The sequence below is a fragment of the Aquarana catesbeiana genome, linkage group LG07, assembly GCF_042186555.1.
Source record: "Aquarana catesbeiana isolate 2022-GZ linkage group LG07, ASM4218655v1, whole genome shotgun sequence".
NCBI classification, from domain to species: domain Eukaryota; kingdom Metazoa; phylum Chordata; class Amphibia; order Anura; family Ranidae; genus Aquarana; species Aquarana catesbeiana.
Window position 1 is genome coordinate 287,937,297 of NC_133330.1, and position 25,264 is coordinate 287,962,560.

The window sequence follows — 25,264 nt, forward strand, 5'->3', positions numbered from 1 at the left end:
TGCAACCCTGCCCAGAACTGTACTGTCTTATAATATTGCACTATACATAATAATTCCAGCTATCTCTAAGAGGTTAACATGTGATATCCTGAAGACTATACCTTTGTCTTGTCTCCTTCTGACCATATACAGAATCCAGAGCAAAGGCTCTCACCCCGGGAGTATTCATTAATGGGGGGATGTGTAGGGAGAGAAACAGATCGAAAGGCCACAACATACGGGTCCCTGTAAAGAAAGTATTTTTTATTCTTATTTATAATCGTTGCACAAAATTGTTACATTAGAACACCAGAAAGTAAAATCTACTGCCAAACAACCAAACCACAACCCCAAATAAGCAATCACGTTTTCTATCTCTCCGATTTTCTATACATCAATCCAGTTAAAGGCTATCTTTACACAGTGAAGGATATTGTTAATGCTACAACTTCCAAAGACACTGTAGAACAGGGGTGTCCAACCTGCGGCCCAAGATGGCTATGAATGCGGCCCAACACAAAATCGCTAAATTACTTAAAAATGTTTATCTTTTTGCTTTTTTGTTGATCTTTATACTTACCTGAAGCTCTCCCTGCTCTGTCCTGCCTCACTTCACAGATTGATAGCAGCAGGTGCCATTGGTTCCCGCTGCTGTCAATCAAATTCTGTGACGAGCAAGCGGGGCCGAGATGCCCTATGTCAATGGACACAGACAAGGAGGCTTGGGAGTGAGCAAGTGCCTGCATGGGAAGCGGCTTCCTATGGGGGCACTCACTAAAGAGGAGGAGCCAGAAGAGCTGATGGGGAACCCAAGAATAGAAGGATCGGGGCGGCTCTGTGCAACACCATTATACAGAGCAGGCAAGTATAACATGTTTATTATTTTAAAGGAAAAAAACCTGCAGAAGGTTTAATGTTACTTTAAAGTGATACTAAAAGTCTTTGTTTTTGTTAAAAAACAAACATATAACAAGTATATACTTACCTCCTCTGTGTAGTGGTTTTTCACAGAGCAGCCCCAAACCTCCTCTTCTCAGGCCCCTCTTTGGCGCTCCTGGCCCCTCCCTCCTGTTGAGTGCCCCCACAGCAAGCAGCTTGCTATGAAGGCACCCGAGCCCAGCTGCATGTGTCCATTCAGACACAGAGCCGTGGCCCAGCCCCGCCCTGTCTCTCCTCATTGGCTCACTGACTTTAATTGACAGCAATGGGAGCCAATGGAGCTTCACTGCTGTCTCAGCCAATGAGAGAGAGTCTTAGACAGCCGAATCTCTAAAAATTGCTGTATCGAGATGGGCTCAGGTAAGTATTAGGGAGGTGCTGGGAAGGCTACTGCACACAGAAGGCTTTTTATATTAATGCATTAAGATAAAAAAACTTCTACCCTTACAACTGCTTTAAGTGGCCTACACAGAGCCCTGACCTCCATCCTATTAAACACCACTTGGGTGGATTGAAATGCTAAATTGCAGCCAGGTCTTCCCGTCCAGCATCAGTACCTGACTCTACAAATTCTCTTTTGGCTGAATGGGCCTTTTTTAGAAGAGTGGAGGCTGTTATAAAGGTAAAGAATTGGCAGAACTCCAAATATGTTCATAGTTTTAGGATGGGGTGTTCAACAAGCTGATATTCGTGGGATGGGCAGATGTCGACAAACTTTTGGCCATAAGGTCAGCATGCATCACACACACACAAACACCCAGCCTGGTACACACAATGATAGGTGTCAATTTTAGACAGGTGCTCCCATCGCTCACCCAGTAGTACAGGGCAGCCGCCGTGAGGCCAGGAGGATGTAATCTTGTGGCTTCCCTTCTGCACTGGGCACTGTACTGATTACATGATAAATAGCGTCATCCTCATTCACTTGCTGCAGCAGCTGGCACTCTCTGTAGAGAATACATGATAGTTATCATGCAGGAAAAAATAGCAGACACCGGCTTATCTGATTTCCCCATTCTCACTTATAGAAGGGGTCCCACTGTTTCCTGCGGCACAGGTCAGAAAGCAGGTTGAAGGTTTGTTTGGCATTGACAGTCACCATTATATCCAACTTGAAGGACAGAAATGCGCTATCTTCCAGGGTGTACAGCTGAACCTGATAAAAAAAAAAAACACAAGCACACAAATCATTTCTTGTGTTGAATTCTTCAAACCTTTCACAGTATGATTAAATTGAATCTAAAGGAAAAAGGAGGAAGGATTAGAACCTCTATCAAGTTCGTTTGGGACCCCGTTAGGGAGATTTACCCTCTCTATTTGTGCTGGTGACCATTTTAGAGAGTGATGCAAATCCAAAAAGTTTGAGTTGCCATCAAGAACAGGAATATAAATTAAATTAGATGGGCAATCCTCCATTGAGGACAACTGAAGACAACTGTGAAGGAAATTCCTTCACTTTTAAGAAGATTTCCTCTCACGTCCTGTGGCATCACAGGGTTAGAAGTATAGGCACATCTTCCCAATAGGATATGGATGGCACAAAAGGTTTTAACAATTTTCTGCTCCATCCAAATTGAAAAATCATCTTGGCTTGTGCACTTTAATGTCCTGAACTAAATGTTGGGGATCTGCTGCTGGATTCCTGCAGTTTTCAAGTTGTTCGATTGTTCACGACAGGTGTGTCAGATAACAAAGAGTCAACACAAAGTGGCACTGTGTGTAGGATTTTAGTTTACAATAACTTGCGAATGCTTACCTTGGATAAAAGCACAAAAACATTTTCTGAGCTAGTCATCTCTAGAATAATGTAAAGATGTATAGAATTACAGAGAGCCTGCTAAGAAAAAAAAATATGGGAGTTGCTCAATTACTAACTTATCTCCAGGGCTTTCCTATTTATCCTTACTTCACTACTTGGAACAAGTGTTCAGCCAGTGACGTCAATATGCTTGACCTGCACACTTGTCGTAAGCGAAGGACATACTACATGGCGAAGCGAGGATGAACAGAACTGGAGTTTGCAACTTTGAAGACAAGTCAGCAATTACAGGTTACATTTAATGAGTTTTTGACCTTCTCATTCCTAAAAATGAACTGAATTGTCAGGGGTGGGTTTGGTGATGAGGATTATAGACCCCAATTGTTCCACAGTAGGTGTTAGGCCAATCCACCCGAGCCCTTCATATTAAAGTGCATACTTAATGTGCATGTGCTGTTTTTTTTTTTTTTGTTAGTTATGTTTGTTTTCTGCATAAGAATGATGATGTTACTTGTTGAGCCACTTGGGGCTGGACTCCACAGACATTTTTGTGTTGGCCTGCTGATACTAACTTCAATATGTTTCACTTATTGTAACGCTATTATCATGAGGCTGGTTTCTATGTGTCTGTGGAAAACCTTGTACACTTTGTATGTTTAGTTTTTTCTTTTCAATAAAATATTTTATTATGGAAAAAAAAATAAAAAAAATAAATAAACTGAATTTGAGGATTTGCCCAAAAAAAAAAAAAAAAAAAAAAAAAAGAAGAAAGCAGCAGGCAAAGGACTAGTAACCAGTATTGCCAATAAATAAGACCAAAGCCTGGTACACACGATGGGATTATCAGACAAATGAGCGTCCGTTTTTTATCTCAGGTTATGAAAATTCTCCTTCGAAAGAATAATAGGATTTTTTAAAACAGCTTACCTGTAAAATCCTGTTCTTTCGAAGGACATCACGGGACACAGAGCCACAGTAATTACTGATGGGTTATATAGGTATCACTGGAGATTGGACACTGGCACACCCTATCAGGAAGTTCAACCCCCTATATAATCCCTCCCCCTTGCAGGGATACCTCAGTTTTGTAGCCAAGCAATATAGTGTATTAGAAGAGGGGCGGGACCTCTGTGTCCCGTGATGTCCTTCGAAAGAAAAGGATTTTACAGGTAAGCTGTTTTAAAAAATCCTATTTTCTTTTTCGAACATCACGGGACACAGAGCCACAGTAATTACTGATGGGATGTCCCAGAGCAATGCTACCTGAGGGGGGGGAACCACGACCAAGTAGGGTGCAATCAGACCTGAGGACCCTGTACCGCTGCCTGCAGCACACTACGCCCAAAGGCGATATCCTCATGCCTTCTCACATCCACCTGATAGAATCTGGTGAATGTATGGACTGAAGACCAAGTTGCGGCCTTGCTGAGGGACCCTTCTTGGTCCTTACTGTCAGAATCAGCTCTCTCAAAGCAGTGATCTTTGCCTGGGGTAGAAATATTTTCTCCTGGCTTGTATCTATAATCAGACCTAAATACTCCAGTCTTCTTACTGGTTTTAGGAAAGACTTTTCCAAGTTGAGGATCCAACCCAGGTGTTCTAGATACCTGACTGTGGTCCTCAAGTTTCCATTCAAAGAGGCTACCGACCAGTCTATCAAGAGCAGGTCGTCTAGGTATGCTATGACAGCTATACCCTGAGCCCTTAATCTGGCCAGAGGAGGAGCCAAGATCTTTGTGAACACTCGAGGTGCAGTGGCTATCCCGAAAGGCAGAGCCACAAACTGGAAATGGCGCCCTCCTACCTCGAAGCGCAGAAACTTCTGATGAGCAGGAAAAATGGGCACATGCAGATATGCATCTCTGATGTCTATTGATGCCAGAAATTCTCCTCCCTGCAGGGTGGGAACTACCGTTCGAATTGATTCCATGCGGAAGGATTGAATTTCTTAGGAATCGGTTCAGATCCCTTAAGTCCAGAATGGGCCTGACATCCCCATTTGGCTTTTGGACCGTAAAAAGGTTGGAATAGAAGCCCAATCCCTGGTCCTTTGCGGGAACTATCATAATGACCTCCTGCGACAAAAGTCGCTCTAACGCTAGAAGGAGCGACTGCTTCTTCTCTGGGTCTCTGGGAACACTTGATCTGAGGAACCGAGGAGAGGGGAATTCCTGAAACTCCAGCTTGTACCCTAAGGTTACCGTGGAGATTACCCATCTGTCCTGGAAGTCCTCCTGCCAGAGCTCTGAGAACTGTTGCAGTCTTCCCCTCACTCGAGTGAGCGGGGGCGCCCCCTCATGCAGAGGTCTTAGTGTTTTGCCTAGTAGGCTTCTTTCCCCAGGACTTCTTTTGTCCCTGGGGTTGACTCTTGTCTCTGGACCCCGATGGAGGCGGCCGTCGAGACTGCCTGGAGGCTGAAGCCTCCGGCGCTGGGGAAAGAGTCTGTTTGAAAGAGGGACGCTTACTCTTCTTCTTGACAGGTAAGAGAGTGCTTTTCCCACAAGAGATTCTCTTGATATAGTTATCCAAGTCCTCTCCAAACAACCTTGCACCACGAAATGGAAACCCAGCCAGTAGCTTCTTACATGGTGCTTCGGCTGACCAATTTTTCAACCATAGGATTCTACGTATATGCACCAACCCCAGTGAAAGACGGGAGGTTTGCACAATAGAATCTCTAATGGCGTCAACCACAAAGCATAAGGCCGCTGGAAGGTTAGCAACCCCTGGGCCTGCTGTTCAGGTAATACTTTGATGACCTGCTTAACATGGTCTCTTAAGTATTGACAGACTCCAATCGCTGCTACTGCAGGTTGGGCCACTGATCCTGCTAAGGAGAAAACATCCTTCAATAGGGATTCCATCCTTTTATCTACAGGATCCCTGAGCATCTGAGCATTGTCTACAGGACAAGTCAGGCTATTATTTACGGAGGAAATGGCGGCATCAATAACCGGTATTCCCCACATTTTAATAAACTTTTCTTCCATCGGATAAAGTGTTGAAAACTTTCTCGGCGGAAAAAAAGTTTGTCTGGGTGATCCCACTCAGAATAAATGAGCTTTTCAAGTAAAGAATGAACAGGAAAAGCATGTGCTGCTTGGAAAGGTTTCAGTGACCCCAAAGCAGAAGAGGATTCTTTAGCAGTTTCAGGTATGGGCAACTTAAATGTGGATCGGACCAATCCAGTGAGGATCTGCACTAAGACTTTCTCCTCTTGGGAAGTCGCAGAGGGTCCCTCTCCACCTGAATCCTCCGAAGAGGAATCATCCATCCCATCCCGATCCTCTGAAAGGGATTCATCTCTTTTATCCCAGAGCTCCTCTGTCTGAGGGTCTTGGGGAACAGAGGAAAGCCTAGTGCGTTTTCTTCCACTGAGTGAAGACGTAATCACGGCCATTAATCTTTCCTCTAGACCATTAATGGTTGAGGAAAAAACCTCTTGTGTAATATATACAGGGGCTGAAGTGCCAGAAGCAGGTGTAGCCCCTGACCCCGATGGCTCTCCCTGGCTAGCCGTCCCTGGCCCATCTTTAGGGGGGGAGGATGCTGCCGACAGGGGGCCCTCAGAACCTGAACGAGATCCCCTAGTGTCTCTGGTTCCTGGGGTGCTGGAACCTCTTCTACCCATAGTGCAAAGCAACAAGGTGTGAGGTATACAAATGAACACTGCCCGCTGAGCGATGTAGTCTGGCTAAAAGCCTTGCTACCCAATGCTCAGTCTGGTGTTACTTCAGTAAATGCTGCCTAGGAGAATGCCTGTGTCCCACCTTACATGCGACCGTCAGCTCTGTGTCTCTCAGAAGGCTGTGTGCACCTGTACAGAGTGCCTTTAATAGCCTGCAGCTGGCCTGAGTGGGAGTCTAAGCACCTGTTCTGACGTCCCGCCCCCCCCTCTACCGCCCCCCCTCGAGTTTTGAAAAAAAAAACGAGTGCTTCCCGCGCTGGCCCACTTCTCCTGTCATGTTTCTGGAGAAAGGCTGGGGGAGGTGGGGGGGGGGAGGGAAAGAGGCTGGTAGCAAGATCTGCCTGAACGGCTAGATTCAGAGATGGTGGCCATTAGGCCGCAGAGCCCGGGTGGTATAACCACTTTCTAGACCCCTGCGGCCCCTCTCTAGCCTGGGGGGGAACATTCAAACATAAGAAATCCCCCCTTCCACCTTACCTTTTTTGCAGCCGGCCTGAGATGCTGGGACATGAACAGAGATGAAAACACTGAGACAGACATGTCAGCATGTGCAGGTTTGTGCTCTTGGCAGCCCCCGGTGGTCACAATAGGCATAGCATGCATTTACCTTAAAGGAGAAAAGCCACTAGAACTCAAAAATTCTGTGGAATCTCCTCTTACCTTATCCAGCCGCAGGGTGCTGTTTACACAGACCCAATCTTCACCTCTCACGGTGGGCTCCGTTTGAAAAAACCGAGACTGGGGCCCCCTACGAATAGGGGGATCCAACAGTTCTGGGACCGTAAAGCACCTCGCCAGAAATTAGGAAGTTTAAAGCCATTTTCTGATCTGCGGGGTCCAGCTCTCTAAAAAGAGAAGCGTTACGGGTAAAACCTCGTTTCTTCGGACACGAGGCCCGGGTACCATTCAATTCGGCCATGAAAAGACACTTTGAATGGATCCGGTTCGCCTGGCTTGCCCCAGTATAGGATCTTAGGATATTCCCTTTGGAGCTCAGCACAGAACATCTTTACACGTCCATCACCTAAGACACTGGCGTAAAAACTGAGGTATCCCTGCAAGGGGGAGGGATTATATAGGGGGTTGAACTTCCTGATAGGGTGTGCCAGTGTCCAATCACCAGTGATACCTATATAACCCATCAGTAATTACTGTGGCTCTGTGTCCCGTGATGTTCGAGAAAGAAAAAAATTTGTAACCTATTGTATTTTCGGAAGAAAACTGTACTGATTAAATGAAACTAAATCGTACCATCTGGTATCATACAAGAAAAATGTTTGCGCTTGTCCCTTCGGATAATTTTGGATGAACTGTTGTGATAGACTCTCGAAAACCTTGTACTAACGATCAGATCATCGTACAATCAATTCGAAAGCGGCATTGTCCATCAGATTTTCTCATCGTGTGTGTGTGTGTGTACTAGGCTTAAGTAGAAAACAATAAATGAACACACAGTAGCCTCAAGTACCTTATTTATTTCTGCAGCTAGGACCCAGTCAGTTTTAGACACCAACATTTTCAGAGCGGAAACATTGTTGTAACTAAGGTAAACCTGAAGATTTAAGAAAAAGTCATTAAAATCATGCCAAATTATTACCATTTAGGAAAACAAGGCCTTCAGAGACTATTTGGGAAGTCAATGTCAACTGGATTGTAATTAATCACAATTACCATATCAGACCTAAAAGTGAGTTAAAAGGGGAAATATAGCAAAAGCTATTTTGGCCATACTTCTGTAGGTCACAGGAGTGCAGTTCGTTCTGCACTCCTGTGACCCATTTCCAGCTGACAGCGGGCTAAAGTCATCACTCAGCTAGTCCAGGCTCTGGAAGGAACCCGACCATATCGTCGGGATCCACCCAGATGCCTAAACTGGCACCTGGCTCAGCGATTCAGTGAGAGCTGGAGGGACAGAGCAGAGAGCCACCATATGGTCGGGATCCACCCAGATGCCCCTCCAGTCCCCACTACAGCCCAGTGCTCCAGCGAGAGCTGGAGGGGCAGAGCAGAGAGCCACTGACTGACAGTGACGGCTCTCTGCTCAGAGCGGGGGGGGGACTGAGCAATCAGTGGTGTTTATCGCTCAATTCTCACTGCAGAGCTGACGGGGGTGGGGGGGGGGGGGGACAGATGCAGCATTGGATTGATGCTGCATCCACCTAGGTAAGTATAAATGTTTGTTTTTTTCTAAATTCATACTTCTCTTTTAACTCATATAACCCAGCAATGATATAAAATAAGAAATGAAGGAAAAAAAACAAAAATAATGTAGCCATCTAAACTAAGGATGACATTTTAGCGTTGTCATAGTTACAATGCTCTTGTAAGTGCTCTGCCCCCCCGCGCTCACTGGAGTGCTGAGCTGTGGAGGGGCGGGGAGCACCCGTCTCAGGCTCTCAGCGGCTAGCTGAGAGGCGGAGACGGGCATCAGTTCAAGCACCTGCCGGATCCAGACTTTATCGTTGTGATGATGCGGTGCCTGGACTGAGTCCTGCGACGTCAGCAGAGAGCGGACCTCAGACTACTCTCTGCTGATAACGGGTCATAGGAGTGCAAAACGAAATGCACTCCTGTGACCCATAGGAGAAACCCAGCCAAATGAACTTAGGCTGGACTTCTCTAACAATTCTAGGTGTTGACAGTTTGATTGTTAAAATTAAAATCTAAAGTTCTTGCAAATAACAAAGGCACATTACATTTTAGAAACATACAATCACACACATACAGCAACAGCTTACCTGTTATACACATACAGGGCCTTGAAAAGGTATTCATACCCCTTGAAATTTTCCATTTGTCATGTTACAACCAAAAATATAAATGTATTTTATTGGGATTTTATGTGATAGACCAACACAAAGTGGCACATAATTGTGATGTGAAAGGAAAATGATAAATGGTTTTCAAATTTTTTTACAAATAAATATCTGAAAAGTGTGGCGTGCATTTGTATTCAGCCACCTTTACTCTGATACCCCCAACTAAAATCTAGTGGAACCAATTGCTTTCAGAAGTCACCTAGTTAGTAAATACTATCCACCTGTGTGTAATTTAATCTCAGTATACAGTGAGGGAAAAAAAGTATTTGATCCCCTGCTGATTTTGTATGTTTGCCCACTGACAAAGAAATGAGCAGTTTATAAAATGTAATGGTAGGTTTCTTTTGACAGTGAGAGACAGTGAGAATAACAACAAAAATATCCAGAAAAACGCATTTCAAAAAAGTTAATTTGATTTGCATTTTAATGAGTGAAATAAGTGTTTAACCCCTTCGCAAAATGTTACTTAGTACTTGGTGGCAAAACCCTTGTTGGCAATCACAGAGGTCAGACGTTTGTTGTAGTTCGCAACCAGGTTTGCACACATCTCAAGAGGGATTTTGTCCCACTCCTCTTTGCAGATCCTCTCCAAGTCATTAAGGTTTTGAGGCTGACGTTTGGTAACTCGAACCTTCAGCTCTCTTCACATATTTTCTATGGGATTAAGCTATGGAGACTGGCTAGGCCACTCCAGGACTTTAATGTGCTTCTTCTTGAGCCACTCCTTTGTTGCCTTGGCCGTGTCTTTGGGTCATTGTCATTTTGGAATACCCATCCACAACCCATTGTCAATGCCCTGGCTGAGGGAAGGAGGTTCTCACTCTAGATTTGACGGTACATGGCCCCATCCAACGTCCTTTTGATGCAGTGAAATTGTCTTGTCCCCTTAGCAGAAAAACACCCCCAAAGCATAATGTTTCCACCTCCCATGTTTGATGGTGGGGATGGTGTTCTTGGGGTCATAGGCAGCGTTCCTCCTCCTCCAAACACGGTGAGTTGAGTTGATGCCAAAGAGCTCGATTTTGGTCTCATCTGACCATAACACTTTCACCAGGTTCTCCTCTGAATCATTCAGATGTTTATTTGCAAACTTCAGACGGGCCTGTACATGTGCTTTCTTGAGCGCTCCAGCCTTGTGAAGGTCTACAATCTTGTCCCTGACATCATTGGACAGCTCTTTGGTCTTGGCCATGGTGGAGAGATTGAAATCTGATTGACTGGTTCTGTGGACAGGTGTTTTTTATACAGGTAACAAGCTGAGATTAGGAGCACTCCCTTTAAGAGAGTGCTCCTAATCTCAGCTCGTTACCTGTATAGAAGACACCTGGGAGCCAGAAATCTCGCTAATTGATAGGGGATCAAATACTTATTTCTCTCATTAAAATGCAAATCAATTTATAACTTTTTTAAAATGTGTTTTTCTGGATATTTTTGTTATTCTGTCTCTCACTGTTAAAATAAACCTACCATAAAAATTATAGACTGATCATTTCTTTGTCAGTAGGGAAACATACAAAATCAGCAGGGGTCAAATACTTTTTTCCCTCACTGTAAATACAGCTGTTCTGTGAAGCCCTCAGAGGTTTGTTAGAGAACCTTAGTGAACAAAAAGCACCATGAAGGCCAAGGAACACACCAGACAGGCCAGGAATAAAGTTGTGGAGAAGTTTAAAGCAGGGTTAGGTTATAAAAAAATATCCCAAGCTTTGAACATCTCACGCAGCACTGTTCAATCCATCATCCGAAAATGGAAAGAGTATGGCACAACTGCAAACCTACCAAGACATGGCCGTCCACCTAAACTGACAGGCCAGGCAAGGAGAGCATTAATCAGAGAAGCAGCCAAGAGGCCCATAGTAACTCTGGAGGAGCTGCAGAGATCCACAGCTCAGGTGTGAGAATCTGTTCACAGGACAACTGTTAGTCTTGCACTCCACAAATCTGGCCTTTATGGAAGAGTGTCAAGAAGAAAGCCATTGTTGAAAGAAAGCCATAAGACGCCCCTTTTACAGTTTGCAAGAAGCCATGTGGAGGACACAGCCATGGGCGTCCGCAGAACTTTTTCCGGGGGGGGGGGTGCTTTGGCAGCGGCGATACACAGTCCCATTTAACCCTTTCTTCAATCGCTAGCGGGGGTTAAAAGTGCCCAGCTAGTGGCAGAATAGCGCTGCTAAAACGATGGTAAAGCGCCGCTAAAACTAGTGGCGCTTTACCGATAACACGGCCAGATGGCAGTGTGAAATAGCTCTTGAGATAATTCAGCTTCACTCCATGCCCCTATAAATATAGCCTAGAGAATGTACATCTTTCTATATTGCAATGTATTGCAATACATCTATTGTGGCCATATTTTGATCTTGATGAAAACAACTTATACTGTATAGGTTGTTTTCATCAAGATCAAAATATGGCCACAACAGATGTATTGCAATACATTGCAATATAGAAAGATGTACATTCTCTAGGCTATATTTATATGGGCATCATGGACTGGTATGCCTGAGAGACTGAGTAACTTCCATACAAAGTGAAGAAGATATTATAACATACAACACAAATATATTTTTATATATATATATATATAATTTATATTCTCCTCCTAACTGGCACAGTGGCACTGCAGTGCTGTTACCTGTGGTTCTTCAGTGATGCGATAGCACTGGCAGCATATTCTCTCTCGGCCACTGCACGCACCTGTGGGAGGAGCCGGCGCCGTGACAGCCGGAACGGCATAGCGACGTTGCACAGGCAGGCTGAGGCAGCTAATCACATTCCGGAACAGCCAAGATGTCGAGCAGAGGCCCGAGCGGCAGTCAGAGCCAATCCGATGATCGGGCCGGAGGTGAGGTTGGGAGGGACGGATGTCTGTATCAATCTGTGATAAGTCGTAACAGACTGAGAGCAGCCCCAGGCCAGCAGATGTAGAAAAAAATGTCCACGGCTGCCACGGAGGCGGCCGTGGCGGCCATTGCGTTACACAGGGCAACTGTCTTCACTCTTCAACACCTTCTTATAGAGGTCGATCGATATGGGTTTTTCTCTGGCCGATGCCGATATTTTGAAATTGGGGCGGCCGATGCCGATATTTTGAAATCGGGGCGGCCGATGGCCGATATATGATGCTGATTTTTGCGGCCGATATTTTGTGCCGATTTTTTTTTGGAAGGTGGCACTGGCAGGTGGCACTGACAGGTGACACTGGCAAGTGGCACTGGTTGGCACGTGGCACTAATTGGCACTGGCAAGTGGCACTGGATGGCACTAATTGGCACTGGTTGGCACTGGCAGATGGCACTGATTGGCACTGGCACTGACAGGTGGCGCTGATTGGCACTGGCAGGTGGCACTGGCAAGATAGTTACCACCGCTCTAGGTGACCGGGTTCAAGCTTCCCGTCCTCCGCTGTGTGGATGATTGTGAGAGCCCCAGGTGCCGGCAATTGCTATTCCAATGGTATGTGTGTGATGGAAAAATCTGGACAGCCGCACTCCGGATTGGAAAAGTGAAAAATAAAATCCTCTTTATTGAAAAAGTAATAACATGATTAAAATCCGTACATGGCTTTGTTGGGATAATGCAGCATAACCGCTAACGCGTTTCACGCTCCCATAGAGCGCTTACTCTTAGCTATGAGTAAGCGCTCTATGGGAGCGTGAAACGCGTTTAGCGGTTATGCTGCATTATCCCAACAAAGCCATGTACGGATTTTAATCATGTTATTACTTTTTCAATAAAGAGGATTTTATTTTTCACTTTTCCAATCCGGAGTGCGGCTGTCCAGATTTTTCCATCACACACATAGGTGGCACTGGCAGGTGCCACTGGCAGGCACTGGTTGGCATTGGCAGATGGCACTGGTAGGTGGCACTGGCAAATGACACTGATTGGCACTGGCAGGTGGCACTGGTTGGCAGGTGGCACTGGCAGGTGGCATTGGCAGGCACTGGTTGGCATTGGCAGGTGGCACTGGATGGCAATGGCAGGTTTCACAGCCAATAGTGTAACTGTGTGAAACTGTATGGAGAGAGAGAGGGGAGCTGACAAATTCAGCGTGATGTTGGAGGTGGGCGGGAACCAGCAGCTATCCAGCCAATGATTGGGCTGTTTAAGAAACGGACGGGGCCACATACACGTAGCGGCCCGCCCAGATCCCATCCCATTGGTTGGTGTTGGATAGCTGGGTCCCGCCCCCGGTCCCCCGCTCACCCCCGACATCCAACCTCAATTTTGACAGCTCCTCTCTCTCTCTCCATACAGTTTCACACACCGCGGCGTTGCTCTGCCAACAGCATGTGGAGAAGGGAGGAGGAACCCCACGTTCCTCCTCCCTTCTCCGATATATCGCTTGACCTCTAGCTTTTTACGGATACGGGGGGGCATTGCCCCCCCCCCCCCCTCCTTGCCCTATGCTGCAGACGCCCATGGACACAGCAAACATGTTGAAGAAGGTTCTTTGGTCAGATGAGACCAAAATTTTACTTTTTGGCCTAAAAGCAAAACGTTATGTGTGGCGAAAAACTAACACTGCACATCACCCTGAACACACCATCCCCACCGTGAAACATGGTGGTGGCAACATCATGTTGTGGGGATGCTTTTCTTCTGCACGGACAGGGAAGCTTTCAGAGTTGACGGAAAGATGGATGTAGCCAAATCTTAGTAGATTACAGCAGGACATTAACCCTAAACATACAGCCAGAACTACAATGGAATAGTTTAGATCAAAGCATATTCATGTGTTAGAATGACCCAGTCAAAGTCCAGACATAAATCCAATTGAGAATTTGTGGCAAGACTTGAAAATTGTTGTTTGCAGACGCTCTCCATCCAATCTGACAGAGCCTGAGCTATTTTACAAAGAAGAATGGGTAAAGATTTCACTCTCTAAATGTACAAAGCTGGTAGAGACATACCCCAAAAAGACTTGCAGCTGTAATTGCAGCAAAAGGTGGTTCTACAAAGTATTGACTCAGGGGGGCTGAATACAAATGCACGCCACACTTTTCACATATTTATTTGTAAAACATTTGGAAAACAATTTATCACTTTGTGTTGGTCTATCACATAAAATCCCAATAATAATACATTTACGTTTTTGGTTGTAACAAAATGTGGAAAATGTCAAGGGGTATAAATACTTTTTCAAAACACTGTACAGGTACACAAGAAATGGTGCCTAAAGATACATTAAAAAGCAATAGGGTAGGTGGAAAATGGTACAATGCATTGTACAAATGTAATCTCGTTGAGGAACACCACTCCACAACAAATAATTACAGTCCTCTAGTGGACCTACCTGATTGCTTGGATCCCATGGAACAGACAGGGGCACCTCTGATTGCTTACAGGATATAACATATTTACTGTTGGTAGAAAAAAAAATATTGTGCATGAGTAGAGGATTGGACAACAGGCACAGATAATGAGTGCTTTTGATGAAGAAATCGCTCACTGATATTTTCCAACTCCTTTATGCATGATCTGACTTGTAAGAAAATCTCTATTCTAAAAAAGAAGGTAGGAAGGTGTCAACTGCACTTGTTTTGCTTCAGTCTACCAGTTGAGCTGCGGGAGAAAAAGTCTTAACACTACAAAGGATGGGCATAAGAGTCTTTTGCAAGGTTTTGGGGAGATATCTGCCTTTCTATGGCTAGCTCAATACTGCAACATGCACTTTAATCATTAACAAACTGATAAAAGTGCTCAACCATGACCCAATTTTTTTTATCTTAAAAGGAGAAGTTCAGGATTCAAAAAAAAACAAAACAAAACATTTATACTCACCTAGGTGGATGCTGCATCTGTTCCCCGCCCGCTCGGCAGTGAGAACTGAGCAATCAAAGACCTCTGATCACTCAGTTCTCCTCCCGCTCAGAGCAGAGAGCCATGACTGTCAATCAGTGGCTGTCGCTCTCCCCTCCAGCGCTCAATGGAGTGCTGGGCTGTGGAGGGGGTGGGAGGGGCTGGCTCAGGCTCTGAGTGGGTCGCTGAGAGGCTGAGCCACATGCCAGTCCAGGCTTCTGGGAGGATACCGACCAGATCGTTGGGATCTTTCCCGAGCCTGGTACAACTGAGTGACTGGCCGAAAACAGGTCACAGGAGTGCTGAACAAATTGTACTTCTGTGATCCATAGTAGTATGGGCAGAAAAGTTTTGGCCATACTTCTCCTTTAAACTCCAGCTTGAAATCACACAAAAACATGTTATAATTTGTAACTGACTTTACTGGGAAATGCCTTAAAAATATTTTTTACTTTCTATGGAAATGTTGCCCCCTGCCCTTCCATTCCAGTGTCCTGCCCTGGCAGAGCCGAGTAACAGCCACACTCCTTTATACAAAAGTGTCCTCATAGACTTCAATAGTAGAGAAGAGGAGGAGGCTTTTCTCATCAGGTATGTTACATTACTGAATGTCTAACTCTTCTGCCTTTTGAACTGCACAGTCACATATAAGCATTTGTAAAAGGTACACTTTTTTTTTTATTAAAATAACAAACATGTTATACGTACCTGTTCTGTGCAATGGTTTTGAACAGAGCAGCCTTGAACCTCCTCTTCTCTGGTCCCCAGCTGGTGCTCCAGGCTCCTCCTTATCTCAGTGTGCCACCATAGGAAGCCACTCCCTATGGGGGCGCACCTGCAGGCTAGATTTTGAGCTTGGCTGTGTGCGACTCCTGACACACACAGAGCCGCTCAGCCCCGCCTCCTCTCTGACAAGATTTGATTGGCAGCAGCGAGAGATAACAGCTCTCCTTGCTACCCCTGTGAACAGAGAGAAAGGTGAGAGCCGCTGCAGACAGGCAGAGCACCGGGTTGAGAAAGGACTCAGGTAAGTATAAAGGGGAGCGGGGGGGCGATACATACACTGGGACATATTTTACCTTCAAGCAGGGAATGAATTAAAGTAAAAAATGTCTAGGCTTTAGAATCACTTTAAAAAGTGTATGCTACCCCAAAAAACTGAAGATTTCTTAAATGTGTTGTTATTGAAATATATGTAAAAATTCTATGACATCTTTGTGACAGACTCACCCGGGACAGAGGCTTTTGGAGGGGACTGAATGCTAGCCTCTTGCCTAACGACTATGGGCCCTGGCATTTGAGGGAGCTACAAGCATTTAGGAAGAGATTTTGTTATGTAATACAAAAGGACATTATTGAGGTGGCCATGATGGTCTCTGCCAGTTTGGGACTCAGTGGACAGATGTCAGTGAAAGGAATGCTGATTAATGAGATCTGGAAAGCCCGGGTCTTTCACCCAATAGTTTATTGTGCTCATTAACACACCTTTGTGTCCTAGCAAACTATTGGGGGATGTGTTTATACTTATGTGTATTGTAAGTTGTAAGTGAGGAGACGGCAAGTCTACCCTGAAAGGTCATATCTCTGAGTCATCAAGTCTGGGTAAATGATTAGATAACTAGCTCATGTTAAACTAGGTTTCTGGCTGAAGGTATATTGTTAGAGTAATATGAGGAGGGGGGAACTTCCTCAACTGTATACAAGACTGTATTCTTGTTCTAATAAACAGTCCATGTTCAGCAACCAAACGAGTATCGTCTTGATTGTGGTTGTTAGTGGTTGGAATATTTGATATCTATATTCAGACTGGGAGGAAGCGGTATATGACGAAAGCATTCAAGCGAAGTGTGGGACGTTTCATTACAATCTTTTCTTGGTATATACCTGGTGATCCTGCCGATTCCGCTTGGCTTCACTATTACACTGACTACACCAAGCACAGAAGCAGATCCATGCTAGCGTGGTGAGTTTGTGTCCCTGGGATCACAGCTAGGAGATACAGGCATGCTGTGGCTCCACACAGTGGAGAGTATCTCCTGTAGTTAGTTGTGTGGCTACAACTTCCCCTGCTTAGCCCTGCTGTGTTGCGGCTGCAGCGGGTGTTTGCGTGGACCCGCTGTGTGTGACATCACACTATGCCCGCCAGATTGCTGTAGACAGGCCTCCTGCTATGGGGATGGAGGAGGACAAGGAGGCTTTGGCATCATATGTTTGCAGGATTAAGATAAAAAAGATTGGGGGTTTACAGTAAAAGCAAGCTGAGCAAGAAATTTCTATGTGCTGTCTTATTCCTCAGTTTAAAACTACTAGGTTCACTTGGACAGAAAGATTATCCAATTACATACAGTATCTATTTTCGTGACTTAAATGAGCTTTAAAAGAACAATCATCAAGCATGCTTTCTAAAAAAATACCTAACTTCCCATGCTACTGGGCTCCATCATACAGACTAATGTGACTATAGTTATACACTTGAATTGTATAGCCTTAGGAAGTTATCAGTGCGACGATCTCCTAGGACTGTCATTGGTAGACTCTGTTTTTTGCAATTTTTCTACTTACCGATCCAGTCTGATCTTCCTGCGTGCATATGCCTCCCGGTAACGTCTTTCCCCATCCTGCAAAAAAAAGAAGAAGTTATGCGTTCTAAAAGTTAAATTTCAAATGTTCAGAAGTAGACAAAAAATATGCACCAATAAACTTTAGAACTGTCTTCTCATGGATCACATATTTCTAAAATAAGGTGATTTCTTTCTAAAAGAAGGTTAAAGCCAAATTCCAGCCTAAAAACTTTTTGTTTTTTATTTTTTCCCAGTTGATTATTGCCGACTGTCTTCATTGGAGAGACATGCCCGAACCATCATGTCACACAGGATGTCATCAGAACAGGAAGTGAGGGAAAAATCCCTAAACAGCAGTAATGTGAATTAAATACAGTTTGTTTTTATTGAAAAAAAATTTCCTCTCTTTCTTCCCATCTATGACAGGGGACAGAAAGCGAGAAAAATCCCCCCCAGCAGGGACACAGGCAGCCAGATATTCTAACCTTTCCACAGTCTCCAAAAAAATAAGCTCTGGGCATTTAATAGTAACAGCAAACTAAAAATAATTTCATTTCAATTATTATAGTAGTTATACACCTTATAGACCAAAGCAATTATTACATTTCTACTAAGTGCCTGTTTATTCGGCAAGAACTGTGTCATTAGTTAAGATAATGAAGTAACACATATAATGTTTTTGTGGGGACAAAATAGGCCTTCGTTTGGCAATACGGTCTTGCAAAAAAATGTATTCTTTACGTAAATCAATATAAAAAAAGTCATTTTTTTAAAATTTTAGGCAGTGGGGCCCCCAGATCCCGCTCCCCCCCCCCTCCCCCTCCATGTGAACAAGCATGGGCCCCTACTCATTTACCCAAAAAAGTACACAGGTTTTTGACAAAGTTCTTTATTAAAAATGAAGAATGTCCCCCATCTCAGCTCCAATGTGTCTTCTCCCTCCGGTTCTTCTCCCTCTGTCTTCTTCCTCTGGTTCTTCTGCCTCCGCTGATGACTTCTCCCGATGCTAGCTCCCGCTGTTGTGTTGGCTCCCGCTGTCTGCCATTTCTTACATAGCCATGGGGCGTGGCCATCTGGTGAAGTCATCTGGAGACCCCGCCCTCTTGTGACATCACCGCCCCATCATGCCCTGGGCGGTGACGCCACAAGAGACGGGGTCTCCGGCTAACATCACTGGATGGCCAGCTAGCATCGGGAGAAGTCATCAGCACAGGGAGAAGAACCAGAGGAAAAAGACATCAGCGGAGGGAGAAGAACTGGGAGGGAGAAGACCCGGAGGGAGAAGAACGAAGGGAGAAGACATGTTGGAGCTACAATGGGGGACATTCTTCATTTTTAATAAAGGACTTTGTCAAAAACCTGTGTACTATTTTTATTTATTTTTAACACTTCTTTGGGTGAATGAGTAGTGGTACAATGTACCCCATACTCATTCACATAGGTGGGGGGATTCCAGATTCTGATAAGCCCCCTGCCCGCAGACCCCCTCACAACCACCATCCAGGGTTGTCAGGAAGAGGCCCTTGTCCCCATCAATATGAGGACAAGGAGTTTTGGAGTGGGAGGCGCAAAGCCAAAGCACCCCCCCCCATGTTGAAAGCATGTGGTTTGGTATGGTCCAGGAGGTGGGGGGCACTCTCTAGTCCTCTTTCCTGACCTGCCGGGCTCAATGCTCGGATAAGGGTCTGGTATGGATTCTGGGGGGGAAATCCATAAGTCTGGTATGGTCTTGGGGGGGACCCCATGTCATTTTTCCTAAAATTTTGGCTTGGGGTTCCCTTTCAAGATCCTCAGAGCACAAGTTCCATGCCACAAGTCGGATCAGTTAAGATGATGATCCGACTTGGATGTGACTTACAGTCAAATCAATGGGCTGAAATTGTGCCAAAGTCGGACCAAAGTAGTACAGGAACCTTTTTCAAAGTCGGACCAGTTAAGACGGCTCTCATAGGGAACCATTGATTTATACACGTCATGCAACATGTGCTCCCAAAGTCGGAGTGTATGTCACACCAGTGTGAGCTGGGCCTGAAATTGTGTTTCTGGTACAAAGCATGGCAGTTTTTTGCAAATAGAAAAAAATGCTTTTTTTTGTACAATGTTGCACATTTTTTTAATACAACACAAAAAAAAAAAAATAAACAAAATGAATAAAAATTGAAAAAAAATATAATGGTAAAAAAAGAAAACAGCTAAGAGCAGATTCACACTGCTGCGCTGTGGTTTTGCCACAGCCGGGTATACCCATGGGGTTTGTAAGATTAACCTGCGGTTTCCCATAGGACTCTATTGGGTTGTGCTGTTTTTTTGTGCATTTTCTGAAAGTCCTGCATGCTGCATCCTTGGTACGCTTTCAGAAAACATGCCAAAAATGTGTGGCCTAATAGAAAGTCTATGGGAAACCGTGGGTAACTGCAAGAAACTCACAGATACACCCGCTCTGCGGGCCTAAACTGCAGTGAAACTGGCCTAAGGGGGAAAAAGGGAGAAATTTGTTAAAAAGGGCTGATTAGGGTTAACTAAAGATTAATAGGGGGTTAAAAAAAAGGAAAAAGATTAATATACATTTTTTTTAAATGCATAAAATAGTAAATACAATAAACCATACTTAGTTACATTGTATTTACTCAATCACACTTGCAGACCATGTGCAAGTGCCCTTTTAAACAGGATCGGCTGCATTCTGACATAATTGGCAATAATAGTAGGGGAACGGTAGGGATGCGGTGGGGCAGGGTGAAAGGAGTTGAACATAGGAGGTACTGTATGTCTCAAAAGCTTTGTTGAAAGTTTTTTAGGACAGATCTCCTACGCTCAAAATCCTTACGTGGTTCATATCCAAATCGATCATCATATAGATATTCATCATATCTGAATCCATAAGGAGTTATAGGACAATATGACAAGAAGTGAATGTCTGATTATTTTTGCATAAAGAGATAAAAATAGCAAAATCTAAGAATAGAAGTTAAAAATTTGCCTACCCCAGGTTCCGGTTTGATGCGAGGTAGAATACAGTGATGGTTATTTTCATCCAGAACCATAAACGTCATAAAAGCGCTGTTTATGTGTCTTCTAGGCACAGCGACATCATGGCAAAATGCCTCCACACAGACGCCCACCTCCATACTGCAACACAAGCATGTTCACACTGTGAATCATAACAGACGGAGGTGGTATACCCATATCTTTTATTACCGTATCTATCAACCTAATTCAATGAATTAAGGAGCAAAAGGAGTTTAAAAAAGTACAGCAACCTACAATAACCAATCAGCATTCTGTCCAAGCAGATCATTTTTAGTTCATACACAGATACAGCAATATGATCGTTTTATGAATCATGTCTTTTAGAAATGGTTTGCAATAAACAGGCCGTTTGATCAGTAAACTATTGTTTTGATTGAAAAGGGACAATAAGACCCCTTTCACACTGGCGCCTTCACGCTAAAAAAAAAAAAAAAAAAAAAAAAAAAGCGCCTGAAAAGCTCACGAAAACCTATTTCCATTAAAATCAATGAATGCATTCACACTGGAGCAGTGTGCTGGCAGGGCAGTGAAAAAATGCCCCTCTCCATTAAAATGAATGGAAAGCTCTTCAAAAGCGCCTGAAAAGCTCTTCAGAAGCGCTCCGTGTTTTAATGGAAGTTTAGAAGCGCCTCAGTGTGAAAGCGGCCTAAAGCAAATTAAAATCCAATCAAACTGATCTTTTCATTTTGTGTTTAACTACCAATTTAAAATCTGTGTTCATTTATCACTACATGTATGGCGCCAAAGGTAACAGCAATTAAAAAGGTATGTATCAGTTTCATGTGCATATTTTTTGCTCATAAATGTGTGCTCTGCTAGACAGCCCAATATAAATGAATGGGCTGGCAATACATCTCAATTGGCCTGCAAATTATACTTGCACCTTTTGTCGCAGTGCACCAGACTGAAGTAGGAACAGGGATCAGTTTATATGGCCATAGTTATGTGTGTAGTAAGACCGATTTAGAATTTCAGCTAAGAATCATATTTCTTGTATTTCATGTTGAAGCTATTTGTGACTTCCTCATCACAGGAATCTGCTACATTCCTCTTTCTGTGCAAAAAGCTTGCTTGCTGACATCATTTAAGACAGATGAAGGAACCGCAATAGCATACTGCAGAGAAACGAAAGTTTAGTAAAAAAAAGCTAAAAATATATATTTTTGCAGAACTTGTCTGATTTTAGGATGCATGCGTTGATTTTTAAAAGGTTAGAATGTCTGGTATAAAGAAGTGTACCGCCTGTTCGCTTGTGACGTAATATGCTAAAAATTATATCTACACTGTATTCACTGTATCTGGGACTCTTGACGTGTAGACGCTAGTCGGGTCAGGAGCTTCCATTCTTTTCTGACCAGAAAGATGGAATAAAATCTCTCATACCAGAGTTCTTTGTCCAATAATGTCATTACCGATATTCTGCTACTTTAAGACCACAACGCATGTTAGTGTGTTGCCGCGCATTGCACTGCAGTGCAACTCTGTCGGCAAGGTGCCTTGGCTTCAGAAAGAATAGCACCGCATCACACCAATGGAAGTACCATGCGGTGTTGCATGTTTCAGAAAAGTCTAGATTTCTAAAACACAGAAATGCGAATGGAGCCTTTAAGTAGATGTTTTCCAAACACAGTGGGGTTGATTTACTAAAACTGGATAGTGCAGAATCTGGTGCAGCTCTGCATAGAAACCAATCAGTTTCCAGGTTTTTGTTTTCAAAGCTTAATTGAACAAGCTAAAGATAGAAACTGATTGGCTACCTTGCACAGCTGCACCAGATTTTGCACTGTCCAGTATTGGCAAATCAACCCCTGTGTTTTATACACCCTGTAACAAATGTTTATTTGTATAATAATGATTGTATAGAAACAAGAAAAAACACTTTATGCATTAAAACAAGAAAAGGAAATAATATTACCCAAAAACACTAAGGCTTCATGTACACTGCTGCTGGTAAACAAACGTTTAGGAGCAGTTGGGCATTCTTTTCAGCTGCCCCTGAACTCTCCTCTATGTTATGTTAAAGCAGAGGTTCACACAAAAATTGAACCTCCACTTTTCAGGAACCCTCCCCCCCTCCGGTGTCACATTTGGCACCTTTCAGGGGGGAGGCGGGGTGTAGATACCTGTCTAAGACAGGTATCTGCACCCACTTCCGGCATAGACTCCCACGGGAGTCAATGCCTCTTCCTGTCCCCCCGCTCTGTCTGCTGGGACACACACGGGTCCCAGGAGATAGCGGGGACCAGTTAGGACGCGCAGCGCGACTCGCGCATGCGCAGTAGGGAATCGGGAAGTGAAGCCGCAACGCTTCACTTCCTGATTCCCTCACAGAGAATAGCGGCGGCAGCTGCCGAGGATTGAGGGACGGTTCGGCCTCGGGTGCCGACATCGCTGGATTCGGGGACAGGCGAGTGTCCTTATTTTAAAAGTCAGCAGCTGCAGTATTTGTAGCTGCTGACTTTAAAAAAAAAAATTTTCGCAGGACTCCCTCTTTAACAGTACATGTACACAGGGTCGTTTATAGTAGTTTCTAGGCAGTTGAGTTTAGAAGCATTTTTTAGACAGCAAAAAAAATGTTTTCAGTACGGATGTTTAGAGGCATTTGAAACACCAAATGCCTGTAACAGCTTGTAAACGCAGTAACTTGTGTTTAGCCGCGTTTTGTTTATAGGCGTTTTTAATGAAAATACAGTATCTCACAAAAGTGAGTACACCCCTGACATTTTTGTAAATATTTTATTACATCTTTTCATGTGACAACACTGAAGAAATGACACTTTTCTACAATATAAAGTAGTGAGTGTACAGCTTGTATAACAGTGTAAATTTGCTGTCCCCTCAAAATAACTCAACACAGCCATTAATGTCTAAACCGCTGGCAACAAAAGTGAGTACACCCCTAAGTGAAAATGCCCAAATTGAGCCCAATAGGCAATTTTCCCTCCCTGGTGCCCTGCAACTCATTAGTGTTACAAGTTCTCAGGTGTGACTGGGGAGCAGGTAGTTAAATGTGGTGTTATCGCTCTCACTCTCTCATACTGGTCACTGGAAGTTCAACATGGCACCTCATGGCAAAGAACTCTCTGAGGATCTGAAAAAAAGAATTATTGCTCTATATAAAGATGGCCTACGCTATAAGAAAATTGCCAAGACCCTGAAACTGAGCTGCAGCACAGTGGCCAAAACCATACAGCGGTTTAACAGGACAGGTTCCACTCAGAACAGGCCTCGCCATGGTTGACCAAAGAAGTTGAGTGCACGTGCTCAACGTCTGTTCAGCAGTCGCTTGAGCTTTAAGAATCACTTAAGCCCAGGTTCACACTGAGCTGGGGGAATGGAGCCGTGCGAGTTTAACTGAACTCGCACAATTTCACTCCCGCATATCAGTCCCGATTTTGGCTTCGATTTCACAGACATATGTGCGGGTTTCTGCACAGATGTCAATGGAAATTGCACCCCAAAATTCGCAAAAAGTAGTAGAAACTACTTTTTGAAATTGGTGCGGCGCCGAAAATACAGAGATTAGGGTGGTGCCATTGCCATCAATTGCCGCCGATTTGAAATGTCAAGTCGCACCAATGTAAACAAGAGCTTGGAGACGGAGTGAGTAACTTCAACCACTAGGCCCCAGAGCCTGATAGAGGAGAAGCAGCCTGGTGCAATACCCAGCTTGCCTTCTACTAAAAGGCACAGGTTAGAGCCACTTAAAGCCAGTACAGCTACTCTACACATCTTGCTTGGGGAATCTAAGGGAAAGCCATGCGAATCATCGAGAGAGAGCGAGATCAAGAGAGATAGCGAGATCGAGAGAGATAGCGAGAAAGATTGAGAGAGAGCGAGATCGAGAGAGATAGCGAGATCGAGAGAGATAGCGAGACAGATTGAGAGAGAGCGAGAGCGAGATCGAGAGAGATCGAGAGAGAGAGATAGCGAGAGAGAGATAGCGAGATTGAGAGAGAGAGAGCGAGATCGAGAGAGAGAGAGCGAGATCAAGATCGAGAGCGAGATTGAGAGAGATTGAGAGAGATCGAGAGAGAGCGAGAGAGCGAGAGAGCGAGCGAGAGAGAGCGAGCGAGAGAGAGCGAGAGAGAGAGAGAGAGAGAGAGAGAGAGAGAGCGAGAGAGAACGAGATCGAGAGAGAACGAGATCGAGAGAGAACGAGATCGAGAGAGAACGAGATCGAGAGAGAATCTGCATTCACTGTTTGGAACATTGTTGCTATTAGTCGAGCTGATCCATTTATCTTACGAGAAGACATCACAGTGATCTTTAGCAGCCAGAAGACAGTTTCAAGTCCTCAGTTTGCATTCAAGTTAAAATCTGGGAATCCTATATCTTCCCCTAGCTATCCAAGTTCACCCCCTAATAAACATAAAAACTAAACCAACCACCCTGGACTGGTTCTTCCTGACTACAGTGGGAGTGCTGGAAAATTCCTGTTGCCTGGCTGTGCATGTGGGAAGACCCAAAAATCTAGCGGCTCCTAAGGAGGTAGCACTTCAAATGGTATTCTCTGCATAACTGGGAACCTGAGGAAGAGCGAATATAGAAAAGACTTGAGGGAGCATCAAGAGACATAGATGAGTGAAACAAAAAAACTTAGGATGGGTTGAAGTGGTGCTGGTCTGTTTGTTGGTAGGCCACAAAGGAAGGTGTTGTAATAGTCAAGCTGGAACATGATACTAGT

General features: G+C 44.4%; 1 protein-coding gene across 4 annotated transcripts in view; it reads right to left on the reverse strand.

The window, feature by feature from the left end:
- Positions 1-25,264, reverse strand: part of ACOT11 (acyl-CoA thioesterase 11) — an 87,231-nt gene that overhangs the window by 3,562 nt on the left and 58,405 nt on the right. For all 4 annotated transcript variants that reach the window (XM_073593464.1, XM_073593465.1, XM_073593463.1 and 1 more), the window contains 7 exons: positions 20,532-20,676; positions 17,549-17,604; positions 14,481-14,547; positions 7,834-7,917; positions 1,941-2,074; positions 1,734-1,865; positions 102-225 (listed from right to left, as the gene is read on the reverse strand). In XM_073593464.1, the coding sequence (XP_073449565.1) occupies positions 102-225; positions 1,734-1,865; positions 1,941-2,074; positions 7,834-7,917; positions 14,481-14,547; positions 17,549-17,604; positions 20,532-20,676 (742 nt within the window). The remainder of the gene's footprint in view (positions 1-101; positions 226-1,733; positions 1,866-1,940; positions 2,075-7,833; positions 7,918-14,480; positions 14,548-17,548; positions 17,605-20,531; positions 20,677-25,264) is intronic.